At 44.4% G+C, this 23,287-nt stretch overlaps 1 protein-coding gene and 1 pseudogene across 3 annotated transcripts in view; one reads left to right on the top strand and one right to left on the bottom strand.

The window, feature by feature from the left end:
• Nucleotides 1–23,287, bottom strand: part of LOC309501214 (G-protein-signaling modulator 2-like) — a 159,780-nt gene that overhangs the window by 136,300 nt on the left and 193 nt on the right. The window contains exon 2 of one of the 2 annotated variants that reach the window (XR_014206783.1): nt 22,535–23,253. Coding sequence is in view for 1 of the 2 variants with exons in the window: in XM_082173297.1 (XP_082029423.1) it covers nt 23,104–23,253 (150 nt within the window). In the remaining variant the exon portion in view is untranslated. Of the gene's footprint in view, nt 1–22,534; nt 23,254–23,287 lie in introns of those variants that run through there. The other variant, XM_082173297.1, reaches the window with a different exon arrangement.
• On the top strand, nt 1,139–22,694 carry LOC309501038 (NACHT, LRR and PYD domains-containing protein 1 homolog; annotated as a pseudogene). The gene is made up of 9 exons (XR_014211801.1): nt 1,139–1,266; nt 1,443–1,499; nt 13,523–15,258; nt 18,840–18,917; nt 19,022–19,096; nt 19,264–19,407; nt 19,494–19,649; nt 20,109–20,195; nt 21,011–22,694. The product of XR_014211801.1 is annotated as an NACHT, LRR and PYD domains-containing protein 1 homolog (transcript).

Raw genomic sequence — 23,287 nt, 5'->3', positions numbered from 1 at the left:
AAGCTGAGCTTTGACTGATATAGGCTTTTCATTTTTGTCTGTCAGTGAAGAAAGTAAACATAGGGTCAACTGATTTTTCAGACAAAGCTACCAGGAAAGCTAGGTAACTAAGTCCATCTACAATGAAATATAAATTATTTTATTTTTTAAGCTTTTTAGCCTTCATAATCAACAATACGGTTGGTTATTCATCAAGTCACCCCGTGAAAATTTATTTAATTTCAAATAATTTAACTAACCAGCTAATATTCATTAAGAATATAGACAAAACATGTATTAATGTAATTGTCTATTGGCAATATGATTAATCTGTTCTATATTTATTTATATTTATTAAAAATAACATGAATTATCAATTTGCCACTTCTATAAATCAAGTACTTAAAAGAAAATCACAAATCCCTTTACTCTACTCTTACTCTATGTATCATGATACACTCCTCCTGATTCATTATTACTTAACTATATTTATTAATACAAAACAAAATAACTCCACATGATGTTTCGCTCTCTGGGCCATCTAGTGCTTTCAGACAATGATGTGTCTTTAATCATTTCTGTGCATGGCTGCATAATGTAATGCCGAAATACATAATAATATGTTTTAAATTTTAAAAAGTAAATTAAAATAAATCATGATCGTTTTCTAAAGTATGTTTTCATGGGTGTTAATCGCTTCATTTTTGTTGGAAGAAAAAACAACTATCACACTGTGATAAGGGCTGAAGGTGAACGCAGCGAAACGTATTGGTATTGGATGAGAAACCGAACCGTCCTGTGTTGCTCCCAATGCTCCAGTAACATTACATTATGTAAACTGCAATGCATTTATGACAAAGAACTGCACCGATGCAGATGTAATATCATAGCAATCTATCAATAAATGCACTCACGACACACCTTGTACTCTCTGATGTTCGCTCTGCTCGGCGCCACTGCAGATTGAAAAATGCGCTGAAAATCCAAGCAGACTCAGATAAGGGGAGGAGCCGAAACTTGACGCAGCTTGCCGCAAGTTTTTTTAAAGGGGACTGAAGCGATCAAAAATGTATTAATCAAATATTTTTTAGGGGGGCTGGGCAGAAGTTTAGGGGGGCTGAAGCCCCCCTAAAAAGGGCCTAGTGACGCCCCTGCTGTCTGCTCTGGTATTTCGAACTTCGTTTCACCCCCAAGCGAAGAAAGAGAAAGAACTTCGCCGTGAGTAGGCTATATTGGGGCATTCATTCCCGGATCAAGGTCGGCTGTCGGACACGATGAATAGATTTTGTAAGTGAGTTGTGCGATCTGATTAACCTACTTGACAAACTCAAATAGGTTGAAACAAATCCAAATATCTATTTTGGATAGAAACAAACAAACAATGAGTATGTAAGACGTGTAAGATCAGTAGTACATGTGTGGGTATAATTTATAATCGGTCAACATGTGGTTGATTTTAACAGATCATTACTTCTGGAACCAGAATCTTGAGCCTGATACCAAAGCAGCCAGACATAAACGTGAGTTTACCCTGATGTCATCATTATCAATGTTCACTTCGTAGACTTGAGCAAGCTTAAAGTAGCAACCAAGCAGCCAGTAATAGGAGTAACGGAATAGGCAAAAAATAGCAAAAGTATCAGGGGTTATTCTTGGATTTTTTTTTTCAACTGGGGGGCACAAAAGGGCATGTAGCGAAAAGGTGACATGACGTCTGACAGGGGCCAATCTTATGTTGTGTATTTATATGTAGGCTACGCTGTAAAATCTTACAAAAGCGTTCAAACCAATTGCCTTAAAAAAAAAAGATAAGTGAAATAGTAATAGTATGTTGTAGTCTACTGACAAATCGTACAAGAGGTCTAGTAACTAAAAAATAACTGTAGAGAGTACTTGATAATTTACTTTAGATTTACTCTAGATTTAGTAATAGCTACCATTGTTGTGTTTTTTTTTTTTTTTTTTTTTTTTTTTGCATACTGAATGTTGAAGTCTGTGTGTGACTCAAGCACTGTCAATTGCAAGATATCTCTTCACACATATACTGTTATAACAACACAATTAAAAATTAAACCCAATTAAAATGTTTGCAATAAATTGTAAAAGATCATTATATGACATGAAGATGACATGAAGTGTAGTTAAAGATTTAGTCAGAAGCTAGATCACTTTTTAAAAGCAACAATATTTATTACTTCTCTTCATTTGAAACCAAATAACTGATTTCTTGTTGCATTGCTGCATCAATAGGAAGAGAATTACAATAATATAAATGAAGTTCCAAGTGCCCAACCAAATAGAACATTAATCACCATAATGGTGAGTTCAAACAAAAACATTTGAGAAAATTCTATATAAATTTATGAAGTCAGCTTATGTGATGTTCTCTCAAATTTTTCAGTTGTATTGAATGCAACAAGAGAAAGATTGTGCAGAAGTGAAGGAAATGAGTGAAAAGTCTATTAAGAATTGGCCACCTTAATTATTTAAAAATGTTTTGCTTGACAAAACGGCACTCAAACCACTCAATTAATCTTAACTTGGTGTGATGAGGTTCAGTTCAGTAATAACGAGGAAGGAAGAAGACATGGGGTCGGCTTGAGCTGGGACACTCGATTTATTCACGTTTCTCACAAATAAAACAAAAGGTGCACACAAAGTGTTTTCACCGTGCACAAGCACAGCCACAAAACACAATAACTCAGAATATTCTTTCGATGACTCTTGGTCGGTTTCTCAGCAGCACACGAGGTCCCAGCTCGTCTCTCTCTCTCACTCTCTCTCCCACTCCGGCTTATATCCGGTCTCTCCACGCCAATTACTGAAATCAGACACAGGTGTTCATCGTCTGCACTTGACCTACTTACGCTCCGCTCTGTTCCGTCCTCTCTCTCCCGCTACAGACTCCGCAAAACCACGCCCCCCTCGCCACACTTGGGTTTTCTGAGTAAACAAGGCATAGTATGTGAATAGTACATATTACTAGATTTTTTGTAATCAGTAATAGTCAAGTTAACTAAAAAGTGTCAGTTAGAACAACTGCATTTTACAGTGTAGAACGTCTCCGGTTACTTTCGTAACCTCGGTTCCCTGAAAGGCAGGGAACGAGACATTACGGATGTCGTATATGGGAACTTCCTCCCCTCCTTCACTTCTGCTGAAATCTTATGGGCTAACGCCAGCTGAAACAGCTGGCCAATTGACGCAAAATATGCAAATACTGACAAGCCCGTCTGGCAGTATAAATTGCATGAACGCGCCAATTGCGTCAGAATCACAACAAAAACACTTGAATCTGAGCCAGCGAACATGGCGGCGAGCGTAATGTCTCGTTCCCTGCCGGCGGAACTTCGACATTACGGATGTCGTATATGGGAACTGTATAGAATCCTGCTGTGGAAGCATTGAACATACCACTTGAGACTGACAGAACTCACAACCAATAGCCGCCCTTCTGGGAATGCGATCATCTGATAGGTCGAAGCTGGCCAATAGCAAGCTCCTAAACCCTGATAGGCTGAAACTGGCCAATAGCAGCGCTCACCTAGACCCTGCTAGAATTTGCATATCCCAAGCAATATAATAGGGAGAAGGTTGCACTGACAGCACATTCAGGGCAACACAACTTGATATAGAGAACAAGTCAACGCATAGCGGTGACAGTGCACTCAATCATAACACAGTTATACACACATGATGACTCGTGAGCAAGAGTAGAACAACTGTTTACTGTGTATAAGGGAGGCTTAACTCACCGAAAGCACTTGAGATGCTACAGAGGGTATATCCAACTTGTAAAATCTGGCGAACGTATTCTGAGAAGACCAGCCAGCCGCGAGACATAAGTCCTGTATAGACATACCCTTGGCCCAGGCCCATGAAGATGCAATCGCTCTCGTCGAATGGGCCTTGATGCTAAGGGGGCATTCCTCCCCCATGCGATCATAAGCCAAAACAATAGCGTCCACAATCCAGTGAGCAAGCCTCTGCTTCGAGACCCCCCCGTCCCTTGTTACACCGCGGCCGAGCGAGTAATGTATGTCCGTAGAGCTCTGACCGGGCAAACAGAACTCTGAGCGTCAGCGTCTCGCGAGGCTGACGGCTCAGCAGATAAGGCAGGCAGGGAACCAATCTGCGCTTCGAACGGAGTATTGAGCGACTTAGGGACATATCCTGGTCTCGGTCTAAGAGTAACATTACAGTCTCCCGGTCCAAAGCGAATGCAGTCATCGTTTATCGAGAATCACCGACCCGCTTCGCCGAAGCGAGAGCGAGAAGTAGAGCCGCTTTCATGGAAAGCTCCTTGACCGCGATCGAGGCTAGGGGCTCGAACGGCGGAAGAGACAAAGCCTTCAAAACCAGAGCCATATCCCACGGCGGCACCGAAGGCGGTCGCGCGGGGAATAATCTCCTAGCTCGCCTGAGGAAACCGATCACCGATGCATGCTTGCTGATCGACTGTCCGTCAACCAGGGAGCGAAACGCGGCAATAGCGGCCACATACACCTTCAGAGTGGACGGCGAACTCCCGTTATCCATCCTGTGCTGAAGGAAGCGCAGGACATCCGAACAGTTCCCCGGGTCGATGTCGACATCCTGGCACCATTTAGAGAAAACACCCCATTTCAGGGCATACAAACGTCTGGTAGACGGGGCTCGCGCCTCGGCAATGGTGTTCAAAACCCGTGAGAGCAGCGCATCCTGCCCGCTCAGTGACCCCGCAGCGGCCACATGTGGAGGTTCCACAGCCCGGGGCTGGGATGCCAGATCGTGCCGCTCGCCTGGGACAGCAGGTCCCTCCTGAGAGGAATTTCCCATGGCGGTCCCACCAGTAATTCCCTCATGTCCGCGAACCACGGCTGGTTGATCACTGATGCTTTTTCCTCCCTGATCTTGCACAACACCGTGGGCAGAATTTTCACCGGAGGAAAGGCATAGAGTCTGGCTTTCGGCCAGCGCGAAGTCAACGCGTTCCCTCCCAGCGGGGAGCGAGTCAGAGAGAAGAACGCCTGACAGTGCGTGTTCTCGTCCGTGGCAAAGAGGTCGATCTCCGCTCTGCCAAAGCGGTTCCAGATCCCCGGGTGAAGCCTCCACTCTCCTTGAGGAATCCCGTTCTTCGACAGCATATCCGCCCCGCGGTTCGAACACCGGGGATGTGCGCTGCTCTCACGGAGAGAAAGTGCCGGTCTGCCCACAGCAGGAGAGCCTCCGCCTGCTTGAAAAGGGCTCTGGAATGTACGCCGCCTTGGCGATTTATATATGAAACTACGGACGTGTTGTCGGTCCGGATCAGCACATGCCCTTGTTCCAACAGAGCCCGGAAGGCTCTGAGGGCTAGGGAGACCGCCATTAGCTCCAGGCGGTTTATGTGCCACTTCTTCTGCAGTTTTGACCACTGACCCGAAGCGGGCTCGCCCAAGCAGACCGCTCCCCAGCCTGAGGTCGACGCGTCCGTCAAAACCTCTATGCGTCGTGTCACGATGCCCAGGGGGACTCCTGAGCTGAATAACTCTGTGTTTTTCCACGGCGCCAGAGCGCGAACGCAGCTGTGGGTAACCGTGATACGCTTGTGGCCAGAGGACCACGCTCTCGGAGGGACACGAGCTTTCAGCCAGAGTTGAAGCGGTCTTATATGCAGCAGACCCACACTGAGGAAGCCGCTGCCATCCGTCCCAACAGTCTCTGAAAATCCTTCTGCGAAACAGACTTGCCCGGTCTGAAGAGACCCAGAGATGATCTTAGAGCCTCTACTCGCCCCGGGGAGAGACGGGCTCGCATCCTCACCGAATCCAAACATACCCCCAAAAATGTTGTGGTTTGACTCGGTGTGAGCACACTTTCTGGACATTTACCCGCATTCCAAGCGTATTCAAGTGGCGAAGCAGAGCTTCCACATGGCCGATTAGCATTTCTTTCGAGTGAGCGAGAATCAGTCATCCAGGTAGTTTAGAATGCGCATTCCGCTCGACCTGAGGGGAGAAAGCGCCGCATCTACACATTTCGAAAATGTGCGGGGGGCTAGGGCCAGCCTCTTTCCCTCTCGTTCGGGGGAACTGGTTCTATTGCTCCTTTCTCGAGCAAGCCGCGAACTTCCTGCCTCAGGACGTGAGCGTTTTGGGGCAAAGTTAAATGACGGGATCACGCCGCGGAAGCGGGGTGGTCTGCGTTTGAACTGAAGTGTATACCCGTGCCGAATTATGTTTATTACCCACGGCGAAATGCCCGGAATAGCCGCCCATGCGGCTTGAAAGTGACTCAACGGACGCATTTCTAAACCTGCGGTCATCGCCGCTGCGGTCATCGCCGCTGCCGGTGGGCTGTGAATGGCTGTGGACACCTCGCACCCGCGAGGTGGCCTTATAGTTATGCACCGTGACCCTGCGCTGCTTGTGGGCAGGGCGGGTAACACAGTGTGAGGTGCAAGAGGGAGAAAGAGCTCTTTTTGTGAAGGGGTAACATGCTTTATTGAACAATCGTTTGAACAGCAAACAACATTCACAACATTCAAACACTCGTTGCTCAGTGTGGAACTCTGAGGGACGTGGTGCATGAGAGCACAGCGCTTGGGGGCGGGCCCTCCCTGGCACTCTCTCTCCCTCTTGCCTGGGCCATCAGGATGACTGCTTGGAAGTAGAGGGGGGCGCGCTGACCTTTCCTCTGCGCGGACTCCTCCGCTGGGTCAGCCTCTTTTTCCCAGGACCCTGCCACTGCCCGCTCCGACCCGCGTGAGCATCCGGTTCAGCGCGGGGTGCCGCTGGCCGACTGGCTGGGGGTTGAGGGCGACGGGAGGCCGACGACGAACGGGAGCGATGCTGAGGTGGTGCTGCCCGGCGCGGGATGACGTGGCTCATAGCCTTTGCGCGCTTTTGGGTCTCTGAATAGCGCTCCGTCACCTTCTCTACGGCATCCCCGAAAAGGCCGGCCGGGGTGATCGGTGCGTTCAGCAGCGTCTTCCGGTCTGCTTCTTTTACATCGGAGAGGGTGAGCCTCAGGTGTCTGTGGAGGACCACGAGGAAGCCCATAGAGCGGCCGACTGCCTGAGCGGAGCGCTTGGTCGCCATCAGGGCGAGGTCTGTCACTGAGCGGAGGTCTCAGATGACGCCAGCGTCGACTGAGGCGGCGCCATCCAGAGACTTCAGCAGTTTAGCCTGCAGGACTTGGAGGATGGCCATTGCGTGGAGGGCGGAAACCACTTCCCCTGCCGCTCCGTAGGCCTTGTCTGCCTGATGGGCCGTGAACCTGCAGGGTTTGGACGGCAGGCTGCGGTCCGAGCCCAGAGCAGGCGTCGACGGGCAGAGATGGGCGGCAACGGTCTCCTCCACGGGGGGCATTTGTAAATATCCATGTGCCTCCGCGTCGTCGACGTGGGCGAACATGGCCTGGGTAGAGGCGAGGGTGCGCGCCGACTGGGGTGCAGCCCACAACTTTACCACATGGTCGTGCACGTCCGGGAAGAAGGGGGTTCCCCTCTTCGATGCGGCCTGGCGGCGGCTCGAGTTGAGGAACCACGTATCGAGCTTGCTTCTAGTAGGCTCATCCTGAGCGCTCCAGGAGAGGTCCAGCTCGGACACGGCCTTACTGAGGATCCTGAAGAGCTCCTCCTGGAGGTCCGCAGGGCTCTCCTCTGGCTGGGCGGATTCGGATCCCCAGTCTTTCTCCGAAGCCGACAGGGACATCGAACCTCGCCTCGTCTACCTCGCCCGCTCCAAAGGAGATGAAATCCGCGACTTCGCGAGGGGGGCGGAAGGTAGCGCCCGGGAAGCTCACAGTGTCCCGTTCTCTGTCCCCAGGGGTGGCGGGACCCACCAGCGGCTCGCTGGCGGCGGTGGGCCCAATCCCCGCTGCTGCATGAGCCACGTCTCGTCTGGCCTTGAGTGCTCGCACGGGCAAATGCGCAGAGTTTGCACGCGAGGTCGTCCGAGAGAGCTGACTCGGCGTGAGCCAGGCCCATGCAGGCGATGCAAAACAGGTGCATGTCGGGCTGCACGATGGGGCCCGAGAACAAATTGCAGATGGTCGCCATCGGATTCTGAAGACAGTAATCGTATCTTCGGTGCACCTTCAACGACAGCAAGGTTGATTTTGTTAGTCGATTTACTCAGTATAGCAACACACTTGATTTGAGCGTGAAGAAAGAGATTCTGATGCAATTGGCGTGTTCATGCAATTTATACTGCCAGACGGGCTTGTCAGTATTTGCATATTTTGCGTCAATAGGTGGGTTTCAGTCATGTGATTATGATGACGCGTGAAGGCAGGGCGATTTCAGATGGAGGGCAGGAAGTAAACACGGAGAATACGTCTATGGAGGAAACCGTTGTGGAGTGTCCGTATTGTACCTTTATCCGATTTTTTTTGACAGTCCATTTACACGTTCTTTCAACTCTGACCCATATCCGATTCATGTGTTTACACTTGCCATACTATCTGAAACATTGCGCATGCTTAAAGGGTTAAATTCTCTTGCACAGATGGACGAACGTGAAATATGCTTGATCCTAGCTCTGCGATGTATGCAAGGTTCGCCAAACATCACCATGATTATGAGGCGAAGGAGGATGAAAAGTGCCATCATTGCACATATGCTTCAGTTATTGTGTGTGAGAGAGATCTCAGGACTGGTGGGAGCATATTGTGTTTAAATATTGCCTTTAACCGCGGAGACGTTGCCTAATGCCTCAGAAAATCCGATCCGCCTGACAGTCGCATTGGCACATATCCGATTTATTTCCACATATGAATGAGGCCTGAAACCGATCTCGAAATATCCGAATGCATGTGTTTTTTGCCTGTTTACACTGTCATAGAACACATCGGATCTGTGTCACATATGAGCAAAAAATCGGAATTGGGTCACATTTCACTGACAGTGTAAACAAGACCTAAGTAAATGAGCATTTAACGACAACATAATGCTATATAAACACAGACACAAAAAACACGTTGGCTAGCTAACATACCTCCGACGAAGTGGTCGCTGCAGACACAGGCATTAACAGACTCTGCTCCTCCCGATCGCAGACGTAACTTACGTTAAAAATCCACTTTTTACGGCGTTGTTCTGAGCTTTTTACATTTCTCACCTTTATGCGTGACAATCTTCGGTACTCTATAAAAACCCTTTCCCTTTTCTCGATTAGAACGATTGGAGCAGCCGTAAACTACACAAAACATTGGCATTTTTTCAGACGGCAGATCCTCAGCTATTTCACTTCCTGCCCTCCATCTGAATTTCGCGCTCTCGCGATGCAGCAGCGTGACGTCACGTAAAACCAACCTATTGGCCAGCTGTTTCAGCTGGCGTTAGCCCATAAGATTTCAGCAGAAGTGAAGGAGGGGAGGAAGTTCCCATATACGACATCAGTAATGTCTCGTTCCGCTTTGAGAGGGAACTGTAGATATATCATTTAAAGTTCAGTAAGCTACAATTGGTATTAGTTTTTAACTTTTTTAGAAGTAAAAAACAGTAATAAATAAATTTATCCAATCTAGAGTACAACTCACAAAAATAATATAACTCAACATTAAGTTTTATAAAATTTACACAAATTTGAGAGAGAGCGCTGTGTGTGTGTGTGTGTGTGTGTGTGTGTGTGTGTGTGGGAGAGCCTGGTGAATCCATGACACATATTTTCCAAACCTGTGTTACACTGGGAATGCGTGCCCTTTCTGTTAGGAAGGAGAACGCTGCTGAACCCACATTCTTCCCCGAAGGAGTTATGTAGAGATACATATGGACTAACCAGAAGGTTGTACTGCATATGAAATACTGGGTGACTTAGCCCAAGGGAAAGACAAGGGCTTCTGTTTAGGAGCAGCCGTGGAAGAATTCACATATGGGATCCCTGCAGGGTCACACATATGGGTCCCAGCCTAGACCCGGTTCTCAAGGATTCAACGGATAAAGGCCTGGCGCCGGACGCTCCGCCACTTCCAGGCCGAGGGTGTTGGAGGACTCAACAGGTTTTTCACTCTGGAGCAATAAGGGTCACACAGTAGGGCACAGTAAGCCGACAGAGCCGGGCCTCTCAGTGCTTCTACCCGTTTAGGCTGAGAACAAGGGAGGAGACCGGCTCTACACGTAGGCTGTAATATCTACCGAACCTGATGGGTGTCGCCCAGCCGTAGCTCTACAGATATCATTCTGTTAGCGAGGAGCCACGTGCCAGTGCCCAGGAGGATGCAACGCCTCTCGTGGAGTGAGCATGCAACCTGAGCGGGCAGAGCACACCTTGTGTTTGGTAAGCCAAGGCTATGGCATCCACTATCCAGTGGGCCATCCTCTGCTTGGAGACAGCCTTTCCCCTCTGCTGGCCTCTGTAACAGACAAAGAGCTGGTCTGAGGTCCTGAGACTCTTGAGTTATGTCCACATACAGACGCAGAGCGCGGACGGGACAGAGCAAAGCCAGGGCTGGGTCTGCCTCCTCCAGGGGCAGCGCTTGCAGGTTCACTACCCAGTCCCTGAAGGGAGTGGTAGGAACCTTGGGCACATAACTCGAACTCGGCCTCGATTTGTCGACCGAAAATGCCTGCAGGTCCCCTACCCTCTTGATAGAAGCCAGTGCAACCAGCAGCAAAGTCTTCATGGAGAGAAGCTTTAAGTCTGCTGATTACAAAGGCTCAAAGGGAGCATCCTGGAGTGCTCGAAGCACCAGGGAAAGGTCCCAAGAGGGTATGGAGGTGGGTCGAGGAGGATTTAACTGTCTCGCCCCCCTAAGGAACCTGACAACCAGGTTGTGCTTTCCAACTGTTTTGCCATCTATGTGGTTGTGATATGCTGACAACCTTCGACCCTCAAACGCAAAGTGCAGAAATGGCCTGTGTCGAGGAAGAGTCGAGACATCGAGACAATCGAGACAAAGTACGTGTCCTTCAGGTCGATCGCTGCAAACGGATGCATTCGAAAATGCGTTTCTGTGTGAGCATTTTGAACAGTAGCTTGTGGAGACTCTGATTCAAAACTCGCAGGTCCAAGATCAGTCATAACCCACCGCCTTTCTTGAGTACAATGAAGTAGGGACTGTAATACCCTGACCTCATATTGGCTGGAGGGACCGGATCTATTGCTTCCTTCCCAAGTAGGACTACGATATCCGCACGTAAGACATGGGCATTGGCTGCTCTTACTGGAGTGGATGGCCTGAAACTTGGGGGGGTCGCCGGGCGAACTGAACCGCATGGCCGAGCCTGATGGTCCGAATGAGTCAGCGAGACGGACTGGGGAGCGCTAACCTGGCTCGCAGAGACCATACAAGCGGGACCAAAGTAAATATCTGCGACTGGCTCCTCTGTGGCACTTAGGTGGAAGCTTCTGCTGTAACGCGGGAGCGAGGGCAGATTCAGGAGGATGCCCCCGGCGACGAGCAGACTGAGGGGCCACAGGCGGTGGGGTGGAGGCAGCAGCTGACTGTAAGCGGCAGGATGTGCTTGATTGCTTTAGTCTGCTTTTGTACAGCTGAGAACTGCTGGGCAGAGTTCTCGACTGCGTCACCGAAGAGGCCGGTCTGAGACACGGGGGAGTTAATGAACCTGACTTTGTCGGTCTCCCTCATGTTGGCCAGACACGGCCAGAGATGGCGTTTCTGGACCACCATAGTGGACATCGCACGACCCACCTTCATTGCACGAAGCACAAGGTCCGTCACGGCACAAAGCTCTTGGAGAACTTGGGGATCATGACCACCCTCGTGCAGGTCCTTCAGTGCCTTGGTCTGATGGACCTGCAACAATACCATAGCATGTATGGCAGAGGTGGCTTCCCCACAGGCCTTGTAAGCCTTGCCGGTTAAGTCCGACGAGTACTTACAGGCCCGGGAAGGGAGACACGGCTCTCCGCGTCAAGTGGAGTTAGGGCACAGTTGCATAGCAATGGCCTGCTCCACTGGTGGGACGCGCATGTAGCCCTTAGCCGCCCCGCAATCAAGGGTGGTGAGGGATGAGGAGCCACCGGGACGGTTTCTGACAGTGAAAGGTGCCGTCCATGACCCAGTGAGCTCCTCATACACCTCCAGGAAGAAAGGAACCGGGGTGGGTTGCTGAGGACCAGCGCGCACCACCCCGAGAAACCAATCATCCAGCCTCAAGGGCTCGAGACACGGTGGAGGGTTCCACACGAGCCCAATCCTGTTGGCGGCCCAGGAAAGCATGGCAATCATCTCCGGGTCCGACTCGGGCACCGTTGTCACACCCGAAGGGGTCAGCGGCGCGGAATCATCATCCGCAGAGAAGTCTGACCCACCCTCCGATGCAGCGATCGACATCTGTTCATCGTGGGGAGCACCGAAGGAGATGGCTGGTACACACCTCGTGGATGGTCCAGCGCATTCCGTCGGTGGCTCTACTGGCTGCGGAGCATGTGAGGGATGAGGGTTCCTAGGGGGTTGGTTCCCCCGAAGGAAGCGCACTCACCGTAATCCTCACGTCACCTGCACTACTGCCTGAAGTAACCCTCTGTGGAGGGTTAGATCACGGCAGAGGCCCCTTTGCAGGAACGAGAGTCTCGACCATAGCTCCGAGAAGGTCATCTTGACCATCCCGCAATCCCAGGTAACGGCCGCATCCAGAAACACACAGGTAGAGTGACATCTTTAAAAATACTTTTTTAGGGACTGCTCTCCTTGGTGCTGAAACATGCAGGGGAATGGTTGCAGCAGACACAGACAGGGAAGTGTGCAGCCTGTCGTGCGCAATCTCTCTCTTCATGGCGGTCTTCCGTGAGAACGGCTTTTCAGCGCTCTTGGCGCACCGTACCAGCTGTGAAAACAGCCTTTTTGTTTTGCTCAAATGAAGAAGAAAACAAAAATGCAAAGCAAAAAAGCTAAAGTGCAATCGCACCTTCTGCTCATTATATACCTGCGCTGCGTGGCTGAACAGCTGATGCAAATGATTGCAAGCCAATGTGCATTGGCTCGTTTAGTTTCACTGGAAGTAGATTGGCCTCTCTAGCGAGATTCCTATTCGTCGGTCTCAACGTGGCGTCGACTGACCGACTGAAGAGGAATGAGTTTATGTCTCTCCTTCCCTTTTTTTTCTTAGATTAAATTAGAGATATAAACTTGAAATTTGCGATAAAAAGTCAGAAATCTGAAATATAAACTCGGAATTGTGAGGAAAAAAGGTAGCAGAAGTGTGATATAACCTCGAAATATTTTTTTTTAGAATACATTTTTTTATTCCGTGGTTTCCACAAAGGGCTACTGCAGAACTGTAATTTTCTTCCACCAGGTAGGCTCCGCCCACAAAACATGTCATTGCTGTTTGCAAACACCCAAATGGTCTATATATTCCCCACACAGATTTAGCTCTATTTCAAGTTGGTCAAATGAATTACCCGCACTGAAGAATGGAAAGATGTTTGTTTTGAAAGTGACTTCCGTGTGAGCTTAGCTTACATCACTACACTATTGACAATACACAATATACCTTTTTTCTCTCCACAAAATCATGCTAATGTGACAGCAGCTTAATACTGACTGTTTTGTGAGAATGTTATTTTAACCATTAATAACCATTGATAAGTCAATCATTTGTGTTTTTCTGTAGATTGGAGTGACATGATTCTTCAGTACAAGTCTTCAGTCATTGATAAATGTAGCTTTGTTCCTGAGTATAACCATCCATCTGATGAACGTGTGGAACTGGCCACCCGTTACACTGAACCAGTGATCATTCAGAGAAGCAAAGAGCAGAATGAGAAATACTATCGTGAACATGTGAGGTCTGCTCACACTTCTGGTACAAAAACATCATCTCAACTGTTATCAAATGACAAGAATCACAGCATCAGAATAGACCAGCTGTTCAGTCCCGACAGTGATGGAAACACACCGAAAACTGTGATTCTCAGTGGTGATTATGGAAGAGGTAAATCCTTCACGTTACAGAAGATCATGTTGGACTGGGCATCTGGAGGACTTTCCTCTGAAAACTTTGATGTAGTTTTTTTGTTCAAGTGTGAAGAGCTGAAGTGTATTTCTGAGGAGATGAGCTTGAATGAACTCTTGAGCTGGAGTTGCAGTTTAAAATCAAAGTTAAAACCAGTTAAAACTAAATCTAGAGTTAAAACCAGAGAAGGTCCTCTTCCTCATTGATGGAATGGATGAGTATGCATTTCATCCACCCATTCATTTCATGTTACTTCACACTAATACATCCAATACAGTCCGACCTATGGACACTCTTAGGAACCTGTTGAGGGGAGTCTTGCTGCCTGAATCATTTGTGCTTGTAACTACGAGATCTATAGCTGATGAAGCAGTGATGAATCTCCTCAAAGGACCTCAGCGTTTCACTGAGATTTTGGGCTTCTCTGAGAGAGGGGTGCAGGAGTACTTCCGCAAGTTCTTTCAGGATGAGCAACTCTTCGAAAGTAAATATGAGAGTGTGAAAGCAAATGAAGGCCTCCTGACTACCTGCTCTGTGCCTTTGCTATGTTGGATGGTCTGTTTTTGTCTGAAGAAGCACATTACAGATGGTGATCATGTGATGGCAGAACTAAAGACAACCACCTCCATATATGTTCATTTTGTGTCCACTCTACTGGAGCATCATGGCCAGAGCCAGTCTGTCCTCACCATGCTGAGGAGTCTGGGTCAGTGGGCAGAGGAAGGGACGAAAAAGCGAGAGGGTATTTTTTTAAAGGAGACTGTGACTGGCTTAGATCCTTCTACTAGTCTTTTCTTATATAAAGATCATTTGAAAAGAAAAAACAGACAGGAGCCAGTGTACAGGTTTATGCATCCAAGCTTTCAGGAGTTCTTCACTGCTCTTTATTATGTTTTACTGGATGGAAAAGAGTCCTGGGGAAAAGTCAGTGTGCTGTTGAACTTAATGAAATCGAAGTGTATAATTGACAAGCCATCTCCCGAAAGAAGATCAAATCTTATTCCTTCAGTCATGATGTTTCTCTGTGGTCTCTTTAATGAGAAGGTGTGCAGCTCAATCTTTAAAAAAATCAAGTGGACTGTTCCTCACAACATGACACTGAAGAAAAGCCTGCAGGAAAGTATTCTTACAATGAGAAGACAGCATGGATTTGAACTTTTTGTTCTTCACTGTCTTTATGAGCTCCATGATGAGGTGTTTGTGAGGAGAGCTTTGGCAGATTGGGAATCCATGGATCTGTCTAACATTTCCCTGAGGAGCACAGACTGTTGGGTGCTGCTGTACTGTCTTCAGTTCTGTTCATACATCAGAGACCTGAACCTCATGTACTGTGATTTAACAGCTGATAAACTCAAGATTCTTCAGTCAGCACTGTGTATGTGTGAGACTCTGAGGTCAGTGTGTTTGCGTGGAGAAACACTTGTAGATTGAAACATAAAGTGCCCCTATTATGCTATTTTAGAGGCTTCTGATTTTGTTTGGAGGTCTCCTACAACAGGTTTACATGTATCAAAGGTCAAAAAACACTTTAATTTTCTCATTATATACATTGTACATCACCACATTTTTCAGTGATTCTCAAACAACTGGATGAATCAGTCTCTCTAAATACCTCCTTTCCGCGAACCTACACTGCTCTAATTGGCCAGATGACTCAGCCTGTTTTGATTGGTCTACCACTTACACCACATGTCGGAAGCTAAACTCCCATTACCATAAACTTGAGCTCCGGAGGCTTTAAGCTCAGCAATTGTACACACAGTAAAAGTGTAACGATGGCGTCGATTTTTCCATATCAATCAGAGCGCGAGTCGGATGATGAAACATTGGAAGAACTATTCAACCCGAACCTCCATCGCAAAGACAACTCGAGCAGGATGTTTCTCAGTGATATGCTACTCAGTTTGAGGTACATTATGAGATGTTGCAACTGTAACTCCTCACCATCAGCATTAACAAGTGTCCATCAACAAACTGATGTGTATATTTCTAATTTATTGCAGTGCACATGCAGGAACTAGATTAATAACAGTGCATTCATTAGCCGAGCACTAACGCATGTAACCATACCAGCTCAAATGAGGGGAATGTATAATTCATAATTCATAATCAATAATTAATCATACTGGTTATGAGCATTACCTACACAGTTTAAATCACCCAAAAAGGGAATACATAGCCCGTATATTTGTATCTCTATATATAGATAATATACAGATGGGCTATAGATCAAATTTGGGAATTCCTACAAAATTAATGTCACATCGAATAATTCGTTTGTCCGCCAAACGAATTATGCGATTTGCTTATCGACTCTCAAGGAGGATTATTCTTATAAACTCTCAAGAAAGGCTATTCCTCTGGCCATGAGGAACAACTTTCCTGTTTTACAAGATTATTAACTTGTAGGCTGATCACACTTTATAAAGCTTGTAGCTAAGATCACAAATTTAAGAGGCTTTTGTTCTGTGAGCAGCAAACAGAGACAATCAAGCATAGGCCTATAATGGGTTTTTAATAAATTAAACTATAAACATAAAACTACATCTAACATATATGAGTAGTATAATGAAAGTAAAGAAAGAGCAGATCACAGAATGGCAAACATATCACAAACAACCTTTGAGAACCAGAAAAGAATCAAATCCCCTTACGCAGGGGCAGATAACCTTAACGCATTTAAACCTTGAAAAAGATAATACTTGCATTGATCTTTTGTTGCTGAGCAGGAATGCGTGTGTGTGAGTGTCCGTTCTCGGTGTGTCCGTTAGTTGGACGCGTTCTTTCGTTTCTTCCGGAGCTTGCGTCGTTCGCGGGAAGTTCAAACAGTTTACTTGTAAAAGTTGCCAGAAAAATTCAGTTTAAGTCCGTTTCGCTCGTAGGTAGAAATGAATGAACACGAGACTAAAACAAGGCAAGAAGCCGGTGATACGACTAATACAAAAAGCTAAGAAGCAAAGTAAAACACAAAACAAAACGGAGAGCGGATAACTTGAAGAGAAGACAAAGCAAAGACAAGACAAGAACAAAAAACAAGAAGTCGTAAAAAGAGTAAGAGCACGATGGCGTGTGCGTCCTTCTTTAAGGAGTTTGAAGTCCGCACCTCTTTTGGGTAGTTAGACCAATCGAATCAAGAAATTCTGAGCGGGAAAGAGTTTCTTTGTCTCAGCTTGACAGCTTAATTTGCATGGTTTACGACGGTGTCAGGATTTTGTCATTTCTACTCCAAATGATGGTAAACACAGTATAATACATTTTATCATAACCTACTACATATATTTGGCTTAGGCACACCGAGAGGTTTAATTAGGTACCAAGACTGATATAAATGAAAGATACAAACATAGAAATACAATCTTATTCTTTAAAATAGGCACTTAAGAGTTTAACTAACACAACTAGGAAGTCACACTATGCTAATAACAGGGGCTAATCATAAATGCATAAAGGAATACATCATATACACTTTTGAATCACTTATATTCTGAATTAAATGCAAAGAATGTTGGTGTGTGTGTATTTGGCATCTCAGAGGTCTTTTTCTGGCCACCTGGATTTCTTGCTTGCAGAGAAAGGGGGTTTGAGTTGATTATGATCTCTTTGAAGCCCCCTTTTTGTGTTTGGAGGTGGTTCTGTTAAACTTACACTCAGCCACAAACGTGTCAAAAGGGGCAATTTGATTAAGACTCATCGGCGCTAAGCTGTGATTTACATTTCTGAGGTCAAGGGTTAAAAGCATTTCTGAATCTTAAAATGACAAGTCACCGTGAGTTGTCCATACGCTACACGTAAATGACTGATGTAGCACAAATGTTTTAAAACAAATCTTGCTCCATCCTTTATCTTTACTCAAAGTAGTAAGAATGACAGACAATCTGCATTAATGGACACAGTTTTAAGTTTCCTGGTTAGCCAGGAAACTTACACAATATAAAACACAAAACTACGTATTTAGAACACCTGGTACAAAATATATACATAAATAAGTTGTGATTTTGAGGAGCAAGTTGGTCCTAATAAACTGAGTACTGACCAATCTTTCAAGAGCAATGACATTTGAGAAGCAGTCGTCAGTAAAATGACGTGTTTGAGGGCGGGACAAGTTGTTCGCAGGTGGACAACGTACAACATAGGTGGGCATTATGCAAATGTATTTTCTAGTGACGTAGAACCGTAAAGCAATAGGATTCAAATGAAAAACGACTTGTATACTGTAGGTGGCTCAGAGTCGATTCTTTATTTTGGGAGACAATAACTTTATTTATCGTGCACTTTGCAGAACATTTACATTCCGAAATAGCTAAATTACACACTGCATGAAAGGGAATATTCGAAAAACCATAATAGGGGCACTTTAAAATACTATTACTAAATATTTCTACTTAAATTACTTGTACTATTACTAACCCTAACCCTGAATTACTTGTACTTGCAAGTGTTTCTGTGGTATATAGGTCAGTAATGTGACACATATACACATAAGAAAAATAATAACATTTGAAAAATGTTCACCAAAAGTTTGCAAAGTCATATGGTGCACACAACATGAAGAAAGTCATGTATTAACATGCAGACCAAAAAAATTATACTGGATATTTTATCACATAGAGAACCCCTACAGTACAGACCCTCATGTCTGTGTGTCAAAAATAATAAGTCTCTTATAATATTAGAAAGATTTTTAACCCTGATGAAATGGAAAGGTTAATTTGGATTGTAATTGTTTAAAAACGTTATGCTTATGAATTATATTTTGGTGATATTTAATATTTTTCTTAAAAAAATAATATTTAAAAAAATTTAGGGAAACTTCAGGGGTTTTTTTGTGCAAAACTATGACATTTTACAGTATAATATACAGTAGAAATATGAAATTTTTGTGCACATGCATTTTAAACTAGATTTTTAAAAATATCTGTTGCTTCTCTTTATCCTGAACACTCGTATCTGTCATTGACCCATATATCATGTTTAGGTTGTCGGTGCAGCATCTGTCAGAAGTTGGAGATTTGATTCAGATTCTTGGTGAATCAATAGTCTTCAGAGAGCTGAAGTAATTTTAAAAAGCAACTTCCTTCTTCAAATACATTAATATTCATTTGAACATAATAAGTTATTAGTTGTTTAAATATGTTATCTGTTCTTCTGACATGGTAGAGTTCAAGAGGATGAATACAGCGCTGAGAGTCCCAGATGGACGCTTGATCTGTCAGTCACTCGTGGAGATGTCTTGTAAGAAACTATTGCACTTGCAATGTAATTTCTCTTTTGAATAATAATTAATAAAATAATTATATAATCTTATCAAGAATAATTATGTTTCAGAACACAGCATATATCATTCGTAGCAGTGTACGGTGTTGTTATCAAATGTTCCTCTGTGTCTCTGTCTGTTTCAGGTTGTCTTTGAGCTCCTCAGAGAAGAATCCATCATTTCCAGCAGTCTTCAGCATCAGTCTTACATGTTCACACTCAGAGATATCCAGCACTGACTGGACACTCTTCTTACAGACACTCAGCAAGGCAGGAAAATTGGCACAAGAGTAAGATCCTTTTGCCATTACTCTATATATCTCATCAGTAGCTTTACTGTTATTCAAACATGTTGTGGAAAAATATATTTTTGCAGCTCTTCAGCTCTTGAGGATCATGTCAGTTTGCTTCTGTCTTCATTTCACTCTGTGGGTTTGAAGACATTGGATCTGAAGTTGTTCAGTCTGAATGAGAGCTGGGCTTCTGGGATAATTTCCCTCGTCCAGACCTGCACCAGTCTACAGGAGCTCAGGTACGAGGATTTTCTTTAGTTCATGAAAGTAATTTCTGTCATATCCAGATCATGGATACCAGGTACTGTGGCCCCATTGGATGCTTAAATCAAACTTAAACACATCTGAATTTCATTGCATTTGATAGAAAATATTAAATGCATCATCTACACATAAATCTGCAAAAAAGAAGAACTCATGAACACACATAGAGTTAGTATAACAGAAGGGACTAAGAATTGGGGTGAAACAAATACAGCCTTTAGTTTCTGTCTGTTCCTCACACAAAGGGGAAGCTAGAATCTCAAGTGAACCAAGGGTGAACTAACTCTTTAAAACAATAGGCTGCAATTTTACATTATAGATTTGTTTATAATAAATAATAGTTTAAACGTGTGCTGCAGGCTGACTGAACAGTACAAAACACTTTTTGAAAGTATGTTATTGTGAAGACGTTTTGTGTATCAACAATATTGCAGTGTCTGTGCTGGATTGCTGTTGGAGGAGGGGCTCATGTCACTGAAGAAATCATTTACGGATCCCCACTGCACTGTGATTATTGAAGGGTGTGTACTGTATGCTCAATAGCTGTGCATTTGACATATATATCTAAAGATAAACATTTTGAGGATGCTTCTTTTATTTTAACTAAATTAAAACCACAACACAAATGAGCTGCTTGTACAATATTAATATAAATTATGGAGCATAAAACTACAAAACTTCCATTAGGCCCAATGAAATTTCTGAACTGTTCAAGTTGATATTTAGCTAGTAAAGTGAGCCTTTTTTTTCTTTTTTTATCAGAAATACCGCCTTGTTTTAGGTTAAAGGGATAGTTCACCCAAAAATGAAAATTCAGTCATCATTTACTCACCCTCAAGTTGTTCCAAACATGTATGAATATATTTCTTCTGCTGAGCACAAAGAAGAATATCGGTAACCAAACAGTTGATGGGCCCCATTGACTTCCATAGTATTTTTTTTCTGTACAATGAAAGTCAATGGGGCCCATCATCTGTTTGGTTACCCATATTATTCAAAATATCCTTTTTTGTGTTCAGCAGAAGAAATCAATTTATACAGGTTTGGAACAACTTGAGTGTGATTAAATGATGACAGAATTTTTGGGCGAACTATCCCTTTAAACATTAGGTTCCACATACCAGATATTTAATAGTATGAATGTAGAGCTTTAGAGTAATTTAGAGAGGTGGTTTTGAAATTCTGTTACCGTTTTCTTTTCATGTTTATTATTTTATTATTAAAATTTTTGCTGAGTGACAGTATGGAAAAACCTACAAAAACTTAAAGTGGAGTGGTGATCTATTTAGCGTATTTGGTATCTTTATTTATTCTGGTTTCCTCCATGTTTATCAAGGAGGAAGTGCAGTAAACTCACTGATCAGTGCAGAGAACAGGACTGGAGTCACAGCTGTAATGAGAAAGTGAAGATTCATTTCGAACCGTCTGCACCGGATCTTCACCCGCTCCCAGTGTGTCAGTCTTGTGTTCACATTGTCGACTGTGATCAGTGGGTTCAGGTGGAGCCGTCAGTCTGTACAGATGAAGAAGGGTCAAAGTTCAGGATCAGCACTCAGGCGGGTCGATTCGAGTGCAGCAGGACCAGAATGCGATGGGTCTGTGCTGGTGACGTCACTCTCCAGTATCGTGCAGTGGATGGACGTTTCCTCAGTGAAGAGCTGGAGAGGCTTCAGTGTGAGCGAATTGGTCCAGTGATCGATGTGAGCGTGATCTCAGGGAAACTGGAGGAGGCCCATCTGCCTCATTACGCCTGTTTAGCAGAGTCTGACCCCTCTCTCAAAGATGCTGTGAAGCTCCTCAGTGTTGAAAATGAGGGAATAACCTTGGAATCAGTGGAGTTGACCCGTTTTCATGCCAGAATACTCCAACCATATTTTTCTCCTAAAACAGTGCTTATGAAACTAGGGATTGCAGTGAAAGTGCACTGTGATCTACTTATCTTCATGACAAAAAAGCACCCCATTATTCTCCATGTGTATTTTTTTCCATCAGATTCTGTTTTTGCAAAAAAAATGAAAACAGAGGAAAAGCCAAGTCATCAAATCAAGTGTTCAAGACCTGAAACCCCACTGCAAATGATGAAAAAACACAGTCTTGAGGTTCCTGGTGCTTCTGTCCAACCGAAAGAGATCAAGCTAAGAGGTGACATCGAGCCAAACTTCTTTCAGGTCAAACAAACTGTGGCTGATGACATCAATATGACTCTCAGCCGAGTGGATGATCAGAAACCGGTATGGACTGCAACAATTTGGAAAGAATTAACCAACATCGATCCAAACAAAGCTGAGTCTAGTTGGTTTCAAAATGTACAACAATATAAGACTCTACAAGTGCCTGTGAACTTTGATAAAGCTCAATTTTTTGATAGAAATTGGAGTGGTCTTATCAAAAGCGTTAAGAATGTGAAAGGCATTGCAGATGAACTGCTTCAGAAGCAAATCATCCATGAGGAAATATATTCTGAAATCACACATCCGACTTCAACCGAAGAAGAAAGCATGAGAAGGATCTGCAGCATTGTGCGTAAAGGCAGTGTTGCTGTGAAGGACATTTTAATCTCTGTTCTTCTGGAAGAAAATCCCAAACTTTTAAATCATCTGCCTTTATCGGACTCTTAAACTCATTTTCTAGATGACTGTACATGTAGCATTTTACATGATTTGTGAAATGACAATCACAAATGACACCAAAACTACAGGTGATGAACTGGAGACATTACTACAGAGTATTTGACTATTTTAGTCAAAACATGTTCATTGTTGGAATTAAAGAAAATGCAAATTGTCTGCTTGCCTGTAAAAATGAGATAAAAAACAAATCACTAAGACTGCTGCAATATATATTCTTGTCTGATAAGAACATTTAATAAGGTGAATGAATGCAAAAAAAAAATTCTGTACAGGTTTTATTTCCATACATTTGTGTTGTAAATTAATCTTAATGTATCATACTTTGACATTTTAGGTACATTTTTAGTTTAACCACTTCTTTAATAAACTAAATGTGACTACAAAAAATAATACAGTAATATTTGTGTCATAATTACACACATCTCATACTGACTGGAAGGTAACTACTAGTAGAAACAATGTTAATTCAATAAATACAAACAAACCTGCAGTCTTGTATCAAAAGATACATTTGTGTGATTCACTATGGTGATCATAATCAAAGCAATACATCCTAAACTAAAACAAATGCAAATGTACAAAGAGTTTAAATATAGTAAAAAATTAAAATGTGTTATTTACAACAAAAGTATTTTTTTTGCGCATTACAGCTGTACACGAAATGCCATCCATAATCATTTAGCAGACACAGTAACCTGACCATCATTGTGTATTACCAGTGTGAGGTTTGTAGCACTCAAGTGCATGAAAATGAGCTCATTTCTGCATATGAAGTTCAGAAGAGGGATTGCATGTTTGATCAGCGGCAGGAGGGCAGCGTGACTCTCTGCTCGTCCATCCTCTTGGCCTGTGAGCGCATTATGAGGCTGAAGAAGTCTTCATCTGTGACGGTGGGGCCACGGGTGGAGGGCAGAGGAGGGGCACACCGCTGATCATCCAGACGGGACCCCTGAGAGAGACAGAAAGAGATAATGAGATTATGG

Source organism: Leuciscus leuciscus, assembly GCF_965113295.1.
Source record: "Leuciscus leuciscus genome assembly, chromosome: 6".
Taxonomy (NCBI): Eukaryota; Metazoa; Chordata; class Actinopteri; order Cypriniformes; family Leuciscidae; genus Leuciscus; species Leuciscus leuciscus.
This window is presented reverse-complemented; position numbering and strand designations above follow the sequence as displayed.